Source organism: Ahaetulla prasina, chromosome 4, assembly GCF_028640845.1.
Source record: "Ahaetulla prasina isolate Xishuangbanna chromosome 4, ASM2864084v1, whole genome shotgun sequence".
NCBI classification, from domain to species: domain Eukaryota; kingdom Metazoa; phylum Chordata; class Lepidosauria; order Squamata; family Colubridae; genus Ahaetulla; species Ahaetulla prasina.
The window spans coordinates 101,371,409-101,390,840 of record NC_080542.1 but is presented as its reverse complement, the minus strand read 5'-3'; the positions used below and the strand labels follow the sequence as shown (position 1 = coordinate 101,390,840).

The following is a 19,432-nucleotide window of genomic DNA, read 5'->3' as shown; positions in this document are numbered from 1 at the left end:
ATATATATATATATATATATATATATATATATATATATATGTAGGTCTTTGGTTATTCGGGTTTTCTCCCGCGTAGAATTGGAAGTGTCTTGGCGACCTTTCGACAAAGTCTCATTCGTCATCTTCAGGCTTCAGCTTCATGCTTCTGGGGGCAAAAGCTGAACGAAGCTGAAGCTTGGAGATGACGAATGGGACTTCGTTGAAACGTCGCCAAGACACTTCCACTTATATATACATATATTTATGTAGATGTTTGGTTATTGGGGTTTTCTCCCGCGTAAAATTGGAAGTGTCTTGGCGACGTTTCGACGAAGTCTCATTCGTTATCTTCAGGCTTCAGCTTCGTGCTTCTGGGAGCAATGTGTGATCGCAGCTGTTTCTTCCTTTTAACTGCTAGTGGGGGTTTGAACTGATTGGGTGGCAGCTTGGCTGTGCTCTGATTGGATGGGGTTTTTTTGTGCTCTGATTGGCTGGGGGTGTGTCCTGTTTGGGTGGGGGCTTGGTTGTGCTCTTGTGTTGCAGGAGGATTTGAGCTGGTGAGCTGCATAGCTGTTGTTTGGCTTTGTGGTCGTGCTACATCTTCATAGTGGGTGTCTGTCTGCTGCATGTATGGATTGGAGGGGTTTGAAATGGCTAATGTTGCAGCTGCGGTCTGGCTTCTGGTCCTTGGTCATGCTTCATGATCAGTGTGGGTTTGGGTCTGCTTTCTGGGTGGATGTGCAGAGGTGACATCCTGTGTGGATCTCGTGAGTGTGGGCCTGGTGTCATTCCTCATGTTAGGGACTCATTTGTCAATAAGGGCGGGTTTCCAAATGGCTGGTAGGCGGGAGGTATCATCTCGTTTGTTCATGCTGTGTGGGCGCTTTTCTATCTCAATGGCTTCTCTGATTATTCTGTTGTTAAAGTGTTCAGTTTTGGCGATAGTTCTGGTCTTTTTAAAGTCAATATCATGTCCTGTGACTTTAAAGTGTTGGACCAGGGAAGAAGTTGGTTCCTCTTTTTTGACTGAGTTCTTGTGTTCTTCAATGCGTGCACTTATTCTTCTGTTGGTTTGTCCCATGTATGTGGTGGGGCAGGCGGTGCATGGGATTTCATATACTCCTTAATTTTCTAACTCAATTTTGTCTTTGGGGTTTCTTAGGATGGTGGATATTTTTTGGTTTGTGCAGAATGCTGTCTTGATGTTGTGTTTGTGGAGGATCTTGCTGATTCTGTCTGTGGTGCCTTTTGAGTTATTTTCTAAATTGGCTTTAAGGTGTTGGACCAGGGAAGAAGTTGGTTCCTCTTTTCTGACTGAGTTTTTATGTTCTTCAATGCATGCACTTATTCTTCTGTTAGCTTGTACGATGTATGTGGTGGTTCAGGATGGTGGATATTTTTCGGTTTGTGCAGAATGCTGTCTTGATGTTGTGTTTGCGGAGGATCTTGCTGATTCTGTCTGTGGCGCCTACTGCTACCGAATACCTCTCACCGACCCGTGCGCTCTCACAGAGAGGGACTCCTCAGGGTGCCGTCAGCTAGGCAGTGTCGTCTGGCGACGCCCAGGGGAAGGACCTTCTCTGTGGGGGCTCCCACCCTCTGGAACGAACTCCCCCCAGGACTCCGTCAACTTCCGGACCTCCGAACCTTCTGTCGCGAGCTCAAGACACATTTATTCATCTGTGCAGGACTGGCTTAGATTTTAAATTTATAGGGGTTTTTAAATTGGTTTTTTAATATTCATATTTAGATCTTTTAATAACTGGGCATTAGAATAAGTTTTTTAATGATTATCTTAATTTGTATATAAATGTTTTTATGTGCCTGTGAACCGCCCTGAGTCCTTCGGGAGATAGGGCGGTATATAAATTTGAATAATAAATAAATAAATAAATAAATAAATAAATATATGAGAGGAGGGTTTTGCCGTTTTCTTGTTCTCTGTCTTGGATTTTAGTTGGGGTTTCTTTATGGATTAGTTTGATAATTTTATTTCTTTGGAATCCATTGGATGTTAGTACGTCAGTGAGAGTGTGTAGTTCGATTTTTAGGTGTTGTTCATCAGCTAAGCTGTTCTGGAGATGAGTGTCTTGGCTACGGAGTTGATCTGTGCTGGGTGGTGGTGTGAGAGTGCGTGCAGATAGAGGTTTGTATGTGTTTTCTTCTGGTAGATGGTGTGTCCTAGGGAGCCATTAGATTTCCTGTAGACTAAGACATCCAGGAAGGAAAGTTGGTTGTTAGCTTCTGTTTCCATGGTGAATTGTATTTTGGGGTGTAGGCTGTTGAGGTGTATGAGGAAGTTGTCCAGTTTTTCTTTCCCGTGTGGCCAGATTACGAAGGTGTCGTCTATGTATCTGAGCCAGAGTTTGGGTTTGTGATCAGATTTTTCTAGAGCTTGGGTTTCAAAGTGTTCCATGTAGAGGTTTGCAATGACAGGTGAGAGGGGTGATCCCATGGGTGCTCCTTCTGATTGTTTGTATTTTTGTCTGTTATAGCTGAAGTATGTGTTAGATAGACAGTGGTTGATCAGATCTAGGATGTGCTTGGGCGGGTTATATTTGTTTTGGATAGCTGTTAAGGCTTTCTTTGTTTGGTACTTGGGTGAAGAGGGATATGACATTGGAGCTCACAAGTAGATCGCTGGGCTGTAAGTTTTGTTTCTTTATGATCTCTATGAATTGGAATGAGTTTTTTCTGTGTGAGGTGAAGGATTCTGCATAGGGTTGTAGTTGTTTGGCGAGAAATTTGGCTAGGTTTTGTAGAGGTGAGCCTATGGAGCTGACTATGGGTCTGAGTGGGGTTCCTTCTTTCTGTATCTTCTTTGTGTATCTAAAAACCACTAGATCCAAAATAAAAGCCTCCCCCATCAGCGAAGAAATCCAGCAAAGAATCATTCCCAGAGAGAAATCATCCAGATGCCCTAAGCTCTATGGTCTCCCCAAGATATAGTGTTGCTGTGAGTGGGTTGGTTGGCTGTGTGGTTGCATCTTGATTGGTAGATGGAGTGGGTGTTTGCAGATTGGTCGAGGTGGGGAGTGTTGCTGTGAGCGGGTTGGTTGGATCCTGATTGGTAGATGGAGTGGGTGTTTGCAGATTGGTTGGCTGTTTCGTAGCATCCTGTGTGGGTGTGGTCCTGGTCTTTTGTTCCTGAGTTTTGGTGTTGTGGCCTCAGAAGTTCTGTGATGTGATGTCTTGAGCAGATGGCTGTGATGCAACATCCTGGGCCCTGGTTTGGCTCCGAGTCCAAGGTCCACAGCAACACTCCCCACCTCCCCACCAGTATTTATAGAGAGACGGCAGCTCCGACCACTCTTTGCTCAAGAAGCACGAAGCCAAAGACACCAGCCTGAAGATGATGAGTGAGACCTTGGCGAAACGTCACCAAGACACTTCCAATTTTACGCGGGAGAAAACCCGAATAACCAAAGACCTACATACAAACACCCACGAAAACCTCCGAAAACATATTCCTGCTAATTCTAATAAACTGGAGAATACATGCATAAACCTTCCATACTAGGTTCTCAGTGAGGATAGCACTGCCGGTGCCCAGTCATGGGATCTTACTGGAGTTGTAGCTCCCACCTGAACAACAGGTGGCACCCGTAGCTAGGAGGGTCTTTGTGCAACTTTGGGTTATGTATCATATGTGCCCATTCCTGAATTGGGCAACCTTGCTCATAGTCACTCATGCCCTTGCGATCTTCAGACTGGAATATTGCAATGTTTTACACCAGGGGTGTCAAACTTGATTCCATTGAGGGCCGCATCAGGGTTGTGTTTGACCTTGGGAGCCGGGGTGGGCATGGCATATCACTTGTGTCGGAGGCATCTGTGGTGGCCCGAGCACTCAGCCAGCAAAAATGGGCTCCAGAGCTCCATTTTCAGCTGTGAAGGCCTCTTGCTGCCCTCTGCCAGTGAAAATGGAGCTCTGTTTTCACTGGCAGAGGGAGGCAGGAGGCTTTCACAGCTGAAAATGGAACCTGGGAGGACCGTACGTGGCCCTCCTTAGCTCAATTTTTGTTGACAGAGGCATCATGGGCCAATCCTTTGCTGTTTCTAGGGCAGCCCCACGGGCCAGATCTAAGCATTTCGTGGGCCAGATCTGCCCCTTGGCCCTTGAGTTTGACACCCCTATTTTATACTCAGCTATGCTTTAAGAGTATTTGGAAGCTCCAACTGGTGCAGAATGCAGGAGCATGGGAAGTTATTAGTGTAGTTACTCAAGGGGCCTCTTGTGGCTAACAGACTAATGCAGTCTGTTATTAACACAGCTGCCTGCAATTACTGCAGGTTCTAGTCCCACCAGGTCCAAGGTTGACTCAGCCTTCCATCCTTTATAAGGTAGGTAAAATGAGGACCCAGATTGTTGGGGGCAATAAGTTGACTTTGTATATAAATATACAAATAGGATGAAGACTATTGCTAACATAGTGTAAGCCGCCCTGAGTCTTCGGAGAAGGGCGGAATATAAATGCGGGGAGAAAAAAAACAAAAAAAACAGAGGTGATACATTAATCCTATTAAGTGGATTTGTTTTCAGTATGCTTTCAGGTGCAATTTAAGGTCCTGATTGTCATCTTTAAAGTCCTTCAAGAGCAGGATACATATTGGACTATCTCTTCCTTACCTGATGGCAGGAAGGTACTGTCCCATCCCTGTTGGCATTTCATAAGGCCTTGAAAACGTGACTTTGTGATTAAATCTGGGGCCCTGAGTGTGGGACAGAGCCTGTCTCCTGACTGTGTGAATGATTGGTATCTAATGCCTGACTACTATGTGATTTATTTTTATTTTGTTATATTGTGTATTTTATGTATTTTACTGAAAGCCACCTAGTCATGAAAACACGAGATGGAGAGCTATATAAATTGAACAAAGAAACAAACAATGCTCTTTTACATATATTGCCCATCTTCCAGTTCTAAGCTGTAGTTGAACTGTTTTTAATCATGGTTTCATTCATCCTACATTTTTCATGGGCTGCAGCTGTTGCCCCAAAACCTAGGCACATGAGTCGGCAGGGAGTTCCTAAATTTGAGAGAAAAACACCTAATATCTTTGCAAAATGACTTTTTCACTTCCTGATACTAACACAAGTATTTCAGGCAAAGAAAAAAAATGTTTATTAAGATGGGTCAAGTTTTTACATAGGGTACAGTCAGGGGTGGGCTTCAAAAATTTTAGCAAGGGATTCTCTGCCCGGTTGCTGGGTGGGCATGGCCATGCTGGGTGTGGCTAGTCGATCTCCTGCACCATGGCGGCGGGTGGGGGACATTTTTGCCCTCCCTGGGCTCTGGAGGTTTTCTTCAAGCCTCCGGGAGGGCGAAAACAGCCTCCCTAGGCTCCAGAGGCTCTCTGGAGGCCTGAACCTTCCCGAACTTCTGGTAGGCCAGTTTTCAGCCCTCCCTGAGCCTCCGTGCGCACCATGCATTTACCAGCATCCAAAACAGGCCACATGGGAACTCCTGGGAGGAGTGGAAGGGGTGGGCAGGGCCAGCCAGATGTGAGATTTTGGGGTTCTCCAAACTGCACAGAATCTTAGTTAGAGGTTCTCCTGAACCCCTGCAAACCCCCTGGGTACAGTACATACTTTTATTATATGATAAGTATATCCGAAAGCAACATATGAAACAACAAAGGTAATTTATGTATTATAAAGCTTTGTTTGCTTTCATTAGACATGACAAAAGACAAACATCTTTAGATAAGAATATGTTGCATCTCCTTGACTAGCTTGTTTGTTTCTTTCTTAACACTTGTAGCTTGTTCTCATTAGTGTCCCTAAAAAGCGTAGTTTTGGCACGTCAGAAGAAATGGTTTTAGCTCAAACAAAAACATGGTTTCCCAAACTTCAAAAGGAGGCATGATACCACGCTAAAATGTTGGTATCATCTATATTTAGATGTTAATAATGAGCCTTAGAATTCTACACAATGCTGCATTTACATTAATGTTAGCTACCAGAAAATGGATGAATTTATCAATAAGAAGAAGAAAGATTGCACAGTGATTGAAATCTCTGTATCTCTCCCTCATCTAGTTCAGACAGAGAGAGAAACAATTTGTTCCTTGTTTGATTTCTCTCTCATATGATATATCACATCAACTATCAATTTCACACTTATCATAGCTTCAAGAAGACAGAGGATAATACCATTCTGTTTTTCCTGCCACTGAATGCCCTCCAGCATATAGTCTAATTATTAAGGGGGAGATATGCCATGTGATTTTAGCCATGGCAGTTTACCAAATTCCACCTATACCTTCCCCCAAAGCCTACTGACCCCAAATATCTTAAAAATATGAAATTCCTTCAGCTAGTGATTGAACAAGCATGAAAGGTATATTTTGTTTAGCATAATTATTATTATTAAAATTAAAGCAGAAAAACAGCTATTAAGGAAGCCCAGTCTTACCTGCTATTAACTGTCCTGGTGGGCCTATACTTCCAGGAGGTCCTATGTCTCCTTTTTGTCCCTAAAAAAAGAACCTTATAACCATTTCCTTACTTATATACTATAAGCTGTAACATAAAGGAAACTACAAAGTCTTAGGTCAATATTTTTAAAACCTGGCAACTTGAAGATTAACTTGGACTCCTAGAATTCCCAGACAGCACGCCCCAGACCTCTACAGTTGTCAAGCTTAAAAAAACGATGTTTTAAGCCATAAATCTTAAACATGCCTGTTAATCCAAACAATAAAACTCTTCAATTTGGTAATTCAAAGTAAGAATTTATTTGAAATAAAGTCAGTGAAACCAACCCACAGCTCCTCATGTCTCTTTTATGTGTGCATGTACCTATCTGAACAAAATATGCATTTATTTAGTATCAAAAAGATCTTTATTTTCCTATTCTGTATTTTTCCCTAAATGGGCAATTTCTTCAAGACAAAAATAAAGTTTGCTTAGGTATAGGAGAAATCGTTTTGTCAAACCTGTTCATTCCCAGGAAAAATTAATTGATGAAGACATATTTTATTGCTGCCAAACTGAGTTTGGCTGATTTTGAGAAGCTAAACGGGCAGATTGGGCTATTACTTGCTATCTGAAACTCCAAGGAGTATAAGCAAGACTAGGAGGACAAAAAACCAGGGTAGGAGACAATAAAGCCATCAGGAGTCAGATTTGACTCAAAGAAGTGTTTACCTTTTACTTCTAATAATTTATTGCTGTGGAAAGATACAATTATACCATCACAAGATCTGCTATAACAAAAGACCGAGGCAGATTTTTGAAAGACCAAAGAGATAAATGATGATATTTCTGGCATGCAAGCTTTTAATGGAAGAGAGAATACACTGTTTAATGCCATTAATTTCAACCAGTGGCTAAGAGTTATAGCATTTGGCATTTCTTGCTTTATTTCATATACTTCCACAGCAATGGCACTGTACAGCATTAAGATAAGCCCTTGTTTTTGCTAATTGTGTTTTGATTTGTGTGTGTGCTTTTGACTCAGTTTTGACCTGTCAATAACCTAGACTAGTTCTTGCAATTTTCTCAGCAATGTTTTATTTTATTCTTTATTTAGTTTGTCAAATATGTACAAGATAACAGGTATAAGTATAAACATAAATATAAACACAGTAAATGGGTATGAATAAATGAAGACAGTAGGACAGGGACGGTAGGCACGCTGGTGCACTTATGCAAACCCCTTACAGACCTCCTAGGAATGGGGTGAGGTCAACAGTAGACACTCTAAGGTTAAAGTTATGGGAGTTTGAGGATGTAACAACAGAGTCAGGTAATGCATTCTAGGCATTGACCAAAAAGAGGACTGTGAAAATATTTACAGACCCCTCATATCCTGGACATAAACTGTTTCAACTCTTACCCTCAAAACAATGCTACAGAGCACTGCACACCAGAACAACTAGACACAAGAACAGTTTCTTCCTAAACGCCATCACTCTGCTAAGCAAATAATTCCCTCAACACTGTCAAACTATTTACTAAATCTGCACTACTTTTAATCTTCTCATCATTGCCATCACCCATCTCCTTCCACTTATGACTTATGAAAGATTGCTTCTCTCCTTACGATATATATTGATATTGATTGTTTCCTGATTGCTTATTTGTACCTTATGACTATCATTAAGTGTTGTACCTTAGAATTCTTGATGAAAGTACTTTTCTTTTATGTACACTGAGAGCATATGCATCAAGACAAATTCCTTGTGTGTCCAATCACACTTGGCCAATAAAAATTTCTATTCTATTCTATTCTGAAGTCGTAATTTCTGCAATTGAGTTTGGAGTGATTTACCTTGAGTTTGTATCTATTGCGTGCTCATGTATTATTGTGGTTAAAACTGAAGTAGTCATTAACAGGTAGGATGTTGTAGCAGATAATTTTGCGTACTACACTTAGGTCAGACCATAGGTGGTGTAGTTCTAGGTTGTCCAAGTCCAAAATTTCAAGCCTGGTGGCATAAGGTATTCTGTTGTGAGTAGAGGAATGGAGTACTCTTCTCAAGAAATACCTCTGGACTCTTTCAATTGTATTAATATCCGATATAAAGTGTGGATTTCAGGCAGACAAGCTGTATTCGAGAATTGGTCTAGCAAAGATTTTGTATGCCCTAGTTTGCAGTTTAATATTACTGGAAAAAAAGCTATGCAAGATTAGGTTGACAACTCTTAATGCCTTTTTGGCAATGTTGTTACAGAGAGCTCTGGCACTTAGATCATTTGAGATGAGTAATCCAAGGTCCTTGACACAGTGAGGGTCATTTGCAAGGTCATATCCGCCCAGCTTGTATTTGGTGTTCTGATTTTTTTTGCCAATGTGCTTGTTGGTTGAGATTTGGAGTTGCCAATTGTTTGACCATTCTGATACATAGTAAAGGTCGCTTTGTAGGGCAACAGCATTGTCAGTGGTGTTGAATAGTTTTACATCATCAGAGAAGAAGACACAGCTGCATATAATATAATCACAAAGGTCATTTATGTAAAATATAAAGAGTGTGGGTCCTAAAACACTGCCTTGGGGGACACCGTTGTTAACTGGTGCAGAGTTTGATAAGGCACTCCCTATTTTGACTACTTGTTGCCTATTTGACAGGAACGCAGTTATCCACTTATGCAGGGATTCAGAAATGCTGTAAGAGTTTAGTTTTAAAAGTAGTTTGTCGTGTAAAACTGAATCAAAGGCTTTGCAGAAGTCTGTGTAAATTACATCTATTACTTTACCCTGGTCAAGTTGTGTAGTCCATATGTTTTTGCAGTGTAGAAGTTGCAGATTATAGGACAATTTTTTTCTGAAACCAAACTGCTGCAAGAACTGACAGTCTCCTGGTTCCTAGCCTTTTTTCTTTAACCTGGTGCAATATGCTCAACCATATTAAATCCCGTAAGCTATTGGTATACAAATCTGATTTGTAGGTTGACAACATAGAGTGTACCATAACTATATAGAATATAGAATAATAAAATTGGAAGGATCCTTGGAGATCTTCTAATCCAATGCTCTGCTCAAGCAGAAGATTCTATACCACTTTGGACAAATAGCTATCCAGTCTCTTCTTGAAAACCTCCAATAATAATGCATCCACAACTTCCAGAAGTATGCCATTCCATTTATTGTTCTCACTGTCAGGAAATTTCTCCTTAAATTTAGGTTGGATCTCACTTTAATGATCTTCCATCTGTTACTGTTTTATCCTCAGGTGCTTTGGAGAATAGATTGACTCCTTCATCTCTGTGGCAGCTGCTCAAGTACTAGAAGACTGCTACTATATTACCCCTAGTCCTTCTCTTCATTAGATTAGACATTCCTAGTTTCCTCAATTATTCATTATATCATTTAGCCTCCAGTTCCCTAATCATCTTTGTTAATACAGATACAGATTAACAGAGTTGGAAGGGACCTGGTAGGTCATCTAGTCCAACCCCCCACCCCCACCCAAGCAGGAGACCTTACACCAGTCTTTTCTTGAAAGCCTCCAGTGATGAAGCTCTCACAACTTCCAAAGGCAACTTCTGTTCCATTGGTTGGGTGGTCTTAATGTCAGAAAAATTCTCTTTCCAGGTGTAATCTCTCCTTGATCAGCTTTCATCCATTATTCCTTGTTTGGCCTTCAAATGCTTTAGAAAACAGCTTGACCCCTTCCTCTCTGTGGCAGCCCCTCAAATATTGGAAGACTGCTATTATGTCTCCCCTGGTCCTTCTCTTCATAGACTAGCCATGCCCAGTTCCTGCAACCGTTCATTATATGATTTAGCTTCCAGTCCCCTAATCATCTTGTTGCTCTTCTCTGCACTCTTTCTAGAGCCTCAACATTTTTATAGTGTGGTGACCAAAACTGGATGCAGTATTCTAGGTGTGGTCTTACTAAGGCTTTATAAAGTGGTATTAGTATCTCACTTGATCTTGATTGTATCCCTAATGCAATTTAGGCTATGCAAAGCTAATTCTAATACTACTCTAAGAAGAGCATGGAAGAAAAATCTATCCTTTTAGATATAGAAACTCAGGAAAAAATAAAAACAATGTTTCAAGTATTTTGGAATTATTTTCCAAGTCAATGCTGGAAGAGGCACTCATGCTGATTAGGTAGCCCAAAAAATTACCGCAGCAAATCTATAGTATCACTACTCAAGGTAATAGGGTAGGTATCTACCCATAGCATGAAACTTTCCCAGGCAAAGTCTGAGACAAAATCTTGGAGTACACCTATTCTTTCTATCACTATTTCTGGCAGCCACCACTCTTGGTCTACATTCTAGTTTTAGTCCAGGGGAATCAATTCTTTAGTTCTTGGGAACCACTTCCTAATTCTTTATTTCATACTTCCAAATGCATCTCAAATATGGCCCTTAAGCTAGAAACAAGGCTGGTTATAGGGAAAGCAAAAGCTTGGCTAGTAACATTTAATTATTGGCTTAAACTCATCAATCAGCCCACTGGGTTGCTCAACTCTGTTTTAAATGATACTTGGAAAAATGCAGCATCTCTCAGACCACATCAAAGTTGGACTCAGGCAAATTATTGATTGCTCAACAATTACTTGAAAATGGGTGGCAATCTTATTTGAACAGAATGTCCAGCTCTTCCATAAGCAATTAATTAAGGAGGCATAGTTCTCTTCCATTATTCACTGACTCATTCAAATTACCAACTGGCCTTTACTGGTGATCACTGTAATATCCTCATGTCAGCATTTCACAGAACAGATATTGCATCTCCCTGTGGCTCATAATCCCTGTCTGTGCAGCAGGGAAAAAGTAGAATCAATCACATTGCTTCTGTTACTGTATAAGTTTTGTACAATATTGTGCCAAAATCTGTTTTTGCTCTTTTAGCACCAATTCCTGGTCTATCCAATACCTTCCACGCTGAATTTCTGCTTCCTGATAACGTCTTTCACACAACATATGCTGATTGTGTAATTCTGATTCTGATTTGTTGTTGTTCTCTGTACTCTTTCTAGGGTCTCACATCTTTTTTGTATCCTGGTGACCAAACTGGATGCAATATTCCAAGTGTAGGCTGACCAGGCAGTATAAAGCAGTACTATCACTTTATGTGATTTTGAAACTATTCCTCTGTTGATGCAACCTAGGACTGCATTAGCTTTTCTGGCAGTTCGGGCCCACTGCTGGCTCCTACTTAAGTACTGGTCTACTAGGATAGCGGTCACCAACTGGTGGTCCGCAGACCACTGGTGGTCCGTGAGAAAATGTTGGTGGTCCACAGTGCACCCGGGTGGAGGAGCTGCTCCTGGATAAGCAATGGCCAGTCCCGTGACTAGAGCTCTGGAAGATGGGACTGGCCAGGCAACTCATGGTGGGGCTGTACATCTCCACTGTTGAGGGAGGTTTGGGCAATTTGTAAGTTTGCAGTAGAGCCCTTGCCGGCTGGTAATGGTGCAAGTGGGGGGGAATGGTGGAGGAGGTGGGCCGAAGCAATGGGTGGCGGGAACCCCAGGCTGTTTCTTCCCCCTGCTTTAGTTTCCTGTCAGCTGAACCCACTAGTGGCTGTCCCCGCCCCTTGCCCTCCCTTCCTAGTCACTCCTCACCTAGGAAGGGAAGGGGGGGGAATGGAGATTCGCTCTATATTCCAGAGTGGGAGCTGGATCTCGCGGCTGTTTCTTCCACACCTTGTTGGTACTCCTGTGCCTTGGTCTCTCGGGGAGACGCTTGACTTCCTCTCAGCCCCAAGACACTGGCTGGCCCATGAGAAAGAGAGAGAAATATTCAGAAAGAGATGAAGCTTCGCTCCCATTCTGGAATATGGAGCAATCTCCATCCCCCCCATTCCCTTGCCAGGCAAGGAGTGATTGGGAAGGGAAGGCAAGGGGTGGGGACAGCCACTGGTTGATTCAGTGGACAGGAAGCTAAAGCAGAGGGAAGAAACAGCCCAGGGTTCGCGCCACCCATTGCTTCAGCCCGCCTGCACTGCCATTCCCCCCACCCTTGCACCATTATCTCATTCCAGCCAGCGAGGGCTGCGCTCCAAAGCTGCAAATTTCTTCCATCCCTTGTTGGTGCTCCTGCATCTCAGTCTCTCGGGGGGATGCTTGACTTCCTCCCAGCCCCAAGACACTGGCTGGCCCATGAGAAAGAGTGGGAGAGAGACAGAGAGAGAGAGAAAGGCGAGACAGAGAAAGAGAGGGGGGAGAGAGAGGGGGAGAGAGAGAGAGAAAGAAAGAGAGGGAGAAAGAAAGAAAGAGAGAAAGAGAGGGGGGGAGAGAAAGAGAGATGACAGAATGAGTGGGAGAGAGAGAAAGAGGGGGGGAGACAGAATGAGAGAATGAGTGGTAGAGAGAGAGGGGCGGCGGGAATAAAGAGAAAAAGAGAGAGGAGGGACAGTGCCTGAACGACCCCATCCCGTCACTGGGAATCCAGGCGCTTCAGCAAGCAGTGCACCGGATTCGTATTAGTGGTCCCTGGGATTTAAAATTATGGAGTTGGTGGTCCCTGATGTCCAAAAGGTTGGGGACTCCTGTACTAGGACAACTAATCCCTCTCACACTTGCTACTGTTAAGCCAGGTATCACCTTTTCTATACATATGAATTTGGTTTTACTTGCCAATATATTTGCTTTGATCTTTTTTAAGGAAAAGGAATGCAAGTAATATAAAACAATCATGTAGGAGTTTACAAAGGAACTAATTAAAACATTTATAGTGAATTGTTTGTTATCTTTCATCAAGGAGGCTTAAAGCCACTACAAACAGAGATTAGCAAGATTCAAAAGTAATTAGTTAACAGAGAATGAGGGAAAGAAGAAATTGAAAAAGCGGAGAAACAGCAGCAGAAAAAGGTTGATGGCTATAGGTCTGAAAACAGGAGCATTTTCCTCCAAATATTATACATTCTCAACATTTTCCACCAGCAATAATAGAATTCCTAACACTGTGGCAACTGGAACAGAGTGTGTGTCATGCCTGTGATGAGGTTGGCCTATATATAGCCTGTCTTAGTGCATCTAACCTGAGAAGACTCGAAGCATGAACTTAAAGGAGTCAATGAGATGAGCAAGATGCATCTCAGAATGGAAGTGGAAGTAACACCTTCTTAATTTAGCTGCCACCACAGGCATTAGATATGAGGACGTCAGCTGGCTTTGGAGGCAGGAAATGGCTCAGTGGGTGAGAAGTGTCTTTCTTATTTAACAAATAGTTTTTAAGTACACATCTCAGCTTCTTCCCAGTGATGTTTCAGAGCAATATTTAATCTAAAGAAGGGTTAAATCTATGATGGCTATGAACATGGGATAACATAAATAAGATTAGCAATCATAGTAATAGACTTGAGGTATCTAAATTTTATTAGGCTTTGTCAGCCATTATCTTGGAGAGATTGAGGTGTAGACCAATGATCAGTTTTGGGGACAACAAATTTAATGCCAGCATAGCTTTTTGAGGACAACAGTGAGTGGAGAACACATCAATTTAACAAAATCTTTAAGGAAAATATTTAAGTAACATGCTAGAAGCCATATTCCGCCCTGCCTCTCTCCCTCAAAGCCAGTATTGTGATCAGAACTAGGAGTACGAGGGTGGAAAATCAATCAGTCAAATGAGATTTAGGGTATCATAAACAAGGCCTTTACAGAAACAAAAATATTGTATCTAGATTTACATAAGAAAATTAAATATATAGTAAGGAGTTAGAATTTAAAAAAACAAACAAAACAAAATATAGTACAGGATTCCTACTTGTTTGCCTCGTTTCCCTGGCCGTCCAGTCGGCCCTCTGTGTCCTGATGCACCAGCTTCTCCCTTTGGACCCATTTCTCCCTTGATGGGGATGGAAAGGATAAAACCCAAATCTTCAGTGCAAAGATACACACTTGGTTATGAAACTGTCTTACTCAAAACTCAGTAGATACTCACACATATGCCAAAAAAAGATCATTCTAAATTGCTTGTGTAAATAATATTAACTAACGTAAATTTTCCTCAAATAATATTTCCTTGAAAGACTAATTAGTAAGCTGCATCTTAAAATTGTGGGAAGAGAGTTAGAGAACCTTCAAGAAATAAATAATGATCATCACAGATTGAAATTGACTGTCAAGTCTATGTGCTTTGCAGGATCTTCTTAAGACTCAGTTCTGCTAATGAACTGTGACTTCATTTAGCAAGTTTAGCATGATACGAATACTAGACAATACATTAGCTTCATTCATCTAAAAAAAAAGCTTAACAAGGATACCATAAGTACACTAAATAATAAAAAGCTTCAGTCACTTTCTTTTCTCCTTGATCAATGAAGCCACAATCCAATGCTTGCATCTTATTCTGAAACCATAGATACTTTTCTTACTACACTCACTTTCAGAAATAGAAAACTAGTTAGACATGGGTGTTAACCATCAGCCCAAACAAATGAGAACTCAGATTGTTCCCTCTACTCTGTTATAGAAAGGGTTCTGGTAATTAAGCAGAAATGGACAAGCTAAAATCCTTAACTCACAGAAAGCCTGTCCTTCTTTCAGATGGCTTTAAACCCAAGGGCAAATGGATTAACATGGGGAAGGAGAAGGAGAACACATGAAATGCATAAAAGATCCTATGTTTCATTCTCCAATTGCTTCAGATCTGCCTACTAGTAGCATATGGACTCCAAGGGGAGTTACAATTTTTCTCTTAGGACAGAGAAAGCAATTTTCCCTGAGCATTACTTGAACATCAAATTTAGAAATGAAACTGTGAGCAATAACATCAGCAGAACCAAATACCTTCCTTTTTCTACAACCAGTCAAATGAATCTACCTTTTCTCTCTCAAATGATTAACTAGTGTGAAACTACCCTTAAGAATATTAATGGATTTTCTTGGTTTGGTCCTTACAGTTATGATCAGATTTTTTTTTAACCAGATATGTAAACAGTCTAAAAACTCAGACATACTAGTCATGGCAAAAATCCTCTAGTCCAAATGAAATTAACAAAAGCTGCATGACAGTTCATGTTATTTAATTACACAAATTGTGAATTTTCCAATAATTTATATTCTCAACTTTTTAAACAATCATTCCAACTTCACTTTTTTACCTGGAACTAGATAGCTGAGACCCATACTGATCTCATTCTTTTAAATAATTAACACAGTGTTTCTCAGTAAGATGTGTGGCTACAACTTCCAAATGGCTGGGGAATTCAGGAAGTCCAGACATCTTAAAATTACTGAGGTTCAGTAAAATTGCAATGACCTAATCAGAAGCAGCCTAATATATTCCACAGATTTAGATTTTGTTTCTAAAACTTCCTTAAACTTCGTTAACATACTTAAAATAGGTATAAAGTAGAGGCCAATAGATATCTTACACTGACTACAGTTTACTTACCTTGTTTGAGGGGAATGGGGAGTGAAGGGAATCTATGTTCTTGTCTGAGTTTTCATAGTGGCAAGACAGATTTGAGTTGGGAATGAACAGTGCAATCTAATCCATATTTATTTAATATTAAATCCCACTAAAGACAATGAATCAAGAGTAAATTGTCTCTCAAAATCCCTTTTTAATATTGTAATAACTCCAAAACATGTCCGTCCTGTGCACAGACTGAGCATCCCTGATGTACCTTACCTTTTGCCCCAACATTCCAGGGAAACCCATGTATCCCTGCAAAGAAAAAAGTGAATAAAAAAATGAACTATCCTTTAATTAAAAGCTCAAAGTCTCAAGTCTTTTTCAAAAGGCAATGTGCTTCTCATTCAAGAAGCTTCTTCAAGTCCTGGCTGAAACTTCTTGGATGAGAAGCGAAATGCTTTCAGGGAAATACAAAGAAAGTCCAGTTGCCTTTTGAAAAAGCACCTTTGGGAAACCATGGTCTAGATGACAGAGAATCTCCATAGACAGACCTTGGATTTGTTTATTTCTTTATAGATCATTTACTGGTTGCCCAACTCAGACCATGTCACTTATATATATTAATAATCAACTAAAAGAAGATGGCATATTATACTAACACTTACTAAAGCAATAAAATGGCAATGAGTTACAAGTGAATGAGTCAACATTTGATTGAGTGTAAAGCAGGTTGAAAATCTGTTTTTCTAATATTGTAAAACAGTTTTCTACTGTTAATGTACAATATTTATACCATATGATATAAGGACAGAAATAATTATAGTTATATTTAACCAGTCCTAGGTGAAGCAATTATAATTTGCATGAATTTAAATCAAATCAGTTGTACTGTTTTGACAATAAGAATGACTGTGACTTTTAAGCATAAGTACATCTTATTTCATTGTATTTTGATTTTACAACCTTGCCATTTTTTACTTATTATACTAATTCTCTCTCTCCCTGATTTTGTCTTTATGACCATCCATTTTGAAAACATGCCTGAGATTATATAATTTTACACTCTGAGACATCCTTTTAAATGTGCATTTCTTCAATTATCTATCACTGATTTATCTTCCCTATTCTTACCTTAGCCCATGGCTTTGTCCTGGAACGACATCTTAGAATACATCTTTAATACATCGGAGCAAAACTTGTTTTGAAAATATTGATCTTAATATACACACTGTGAATATGTGATTTTGCATTTTAAGCTCACATAAATGAAACTTAATCATGAAAGGAGAACAAAAGAGATCTTGCATTCCTTATACTGCTTAACATATGTTGCTATGCACATGTTCTTGAGAATAATCATAATTCTGTCATAGAAAAAGCTAGTGCAGTTTTAAATGCTGACATTATAAAATGAACACCTGTAATAATGTATTTCTTCAGCTGGCTATATCATATCTGCCAATCCTTGGTGGAAAATTTTACATTCTGCTATATTGACCTTAGACTTTGGCCCTATATAGTTATGATTTCCATTCTTGAAAAGAAATCCTGGGTTTTTAAGAGTCATCTAGAGCCAGAAGATATTTTTCAGATATAGTCTGATCAGCAATGATGTAAACCAATGTTTTTCAAACTTGCCAAATGCAGGCTAGGGGATTAATGACTGTTGAAGTGCACAGATCTTCAAGTTGTCAAGTTTGAAAAAAATTGGTACTGAGGAAGCCAAACCACTCTTCTTTAAAGTCTTGAAACGAAGGGAAGCAACATGCAGCTAGAAACCAATCTTACAAATCTAGAACTTTATAAAGTTCCTTGTACAGAAGTTTCCAACATCCTAAGAAACAAAACTTTTCCATAAATAGGCCAAAATGTAAAACGTTCGCCTTGCCCACTATTCTTTATTTTTTAATGTCACCTTTATTATTTTTTATAAATAATTAAAGGCAGCAAAAATATCTAATTCTCTCCTATTTTTTCCACAACAACAGTCCTGTGAGATGATTGGGCTGAGAGAAAGTGACTGGTCCAAAGTTATCCAACTGGCTTTCATGCTTAAAGTGGGACTAGAACTCACAGTCTCCTAGTTTCTAGCCAGATACTAGATGCCAAACTGGCCTGAAAAACTAAACAAGAAAAAAAATTACCCCGATCTGTATAAGATTGTTTGATATTATAGTAAGAAAATATTACCTTATCACCTTTGCTGCCTTTAACTCCTTTCTGTCCTTGAGCTCCCTGTGGAAAACCATATCAGAGCTATATAACACAGCAGTTAAAAGTATGATTCTGTTTCCTCCAATATCCAATGTTAAATTAAATACAAAATTTCCACAGTTATGAAGATATGTAAGGTAGATTTTTGACAATGGCAGTAGCTATTTATTAGGGCTGGGGAATTCTGGGAGTTGAAGTTCACACATCTTCAAGTTGCCAGTGATGAGAAATGCTGTTTAGGTTTCTGCTCTTCCTACTTTAGAAATGATTTGGGGTAAGAGCTCTAGGTTTGAGCAAGCCTAAAATCATAATCTCTCCGTTACTAATTAACGCACATCTATTTTCAGGCTTTCACATCCGCTTGATGAAAAGTATAGCTGTTTTAAGAGTCTCGCTAGCTTTAACAAGCTGAGTCTTAAAGCAATTCTACTTTTTTAATGGTTCACACAGAAACCTGAAAAATGAAATGTTTCTACTTTAATGAATAGTAGAGATATGGTAGGGTTGGGTCCACATAGGAGTTCAGGGTTCTGTAAGCATGAGCAGTCTGATGTAATCATTCCTTACTTGCTGATTTCCACTGGGCATCTGGTTAGTCACTGGGCTGTGGAATTTCTCAGGAGAAACAGGACTCAGCAATATGAAGAATCCTTTTTAAATGAAATACTGAATACAAGCCGTGCTTCCCTTTGAAGTGCCAGACTGGAGCAAACCTCTCTACTCTACAAAAAGAAAAAAAAACTTTTGTGTGTATGCAGTCCCTGCACAAAAATTCCTCGCTACTAGATCAGAGCAGTGGTGGACTGAGAAAATGTTTTCTTCCTGAATTTAATACTTTTTATTAATTAAATACTTTTTATTTATTAATATTTTTATTTATTTATTTTATTTGTCAATCATATATAACAAGTAAAAGTATAAACATAATTTGGAAACATGAAAAGAGTAAGTAAAAAAGGAATATTAGGACAGGGATGGTAGGCACACGGGTGCACTTATGCATGCGTAGTAATTTCAAAGTAGATATCATTCAATATTATTTCAATTAAGGGCCTTCCTTGACAGCACTTGTGCCATGTGTTTTCACTTTACAAGAAAAGAAAAAAGTTATTATTAGACAATAAGTTGTAAGGAATGAATACTTGTGGACAGCAAAGATGATGGGGCAACTCAGAAGCAACTCACTATTTCAACCTTGCTTTTATTTCAGCACTAAATATGTAAAGATGTGGAATAGAAGTAGTTTCTATCAGCCCAGGACAATGGACCTGTTTATTCTCTGCTGTGTTATATTGTTACAATTTTTCCTATTTAGATAAAGGTAAGTGTCTCAAATCTTTTATCTTAGAACTAATTGGCAAGATCTATCTAAGAAATTATAGCCCAAGTGTTATTTTTCCTTAGATGCTTGTGCAATAAGAACTACCATCCAGAATATAAACCTTGTTAACTGTTCTGAATAGA

The 19,432-nt window shown here is 39.9% G+C and overlaps 1 protein-coding gene across 5 annotated transcripts in view; it reads right to left on the bottom strand.

Annotated features, from left to right (window-relative positions):
- The window catches only part of COLQ (collagen like tail subunit of asymmetric acetylcholinesterase), a 66,516-nt gene that overhangs the window by 12,875 nt on the left and 34,209 nt on the right, over positions 1-19,432 (bottom strand). For all 5 annotated transcript variants that reach the window (XM_058179848.1, XM_058179850.1, XM_058179851.1 and 2 more), the window contains 4 exons: positions 17,945-17,989; positions 16,031-16,066; positions 14,159-14,239; positions 6,399-6,459 (listed from right to left, as the gene is read on the bottom strand). In XM_058179848.1, the coding sequence (XP_058035831.1) occupies positions 6,399-6,459; positions 14,159-14,239; positions 16,031-16,066; positions 17,945-17,989 (223 nt within the window). The remainder of the gene's footprint in view (positions 1-6,398; positions 6,460-14,158; positions 14,240-16,030; positions 16,067-17,944; positions 17,990-19,432) is intronic.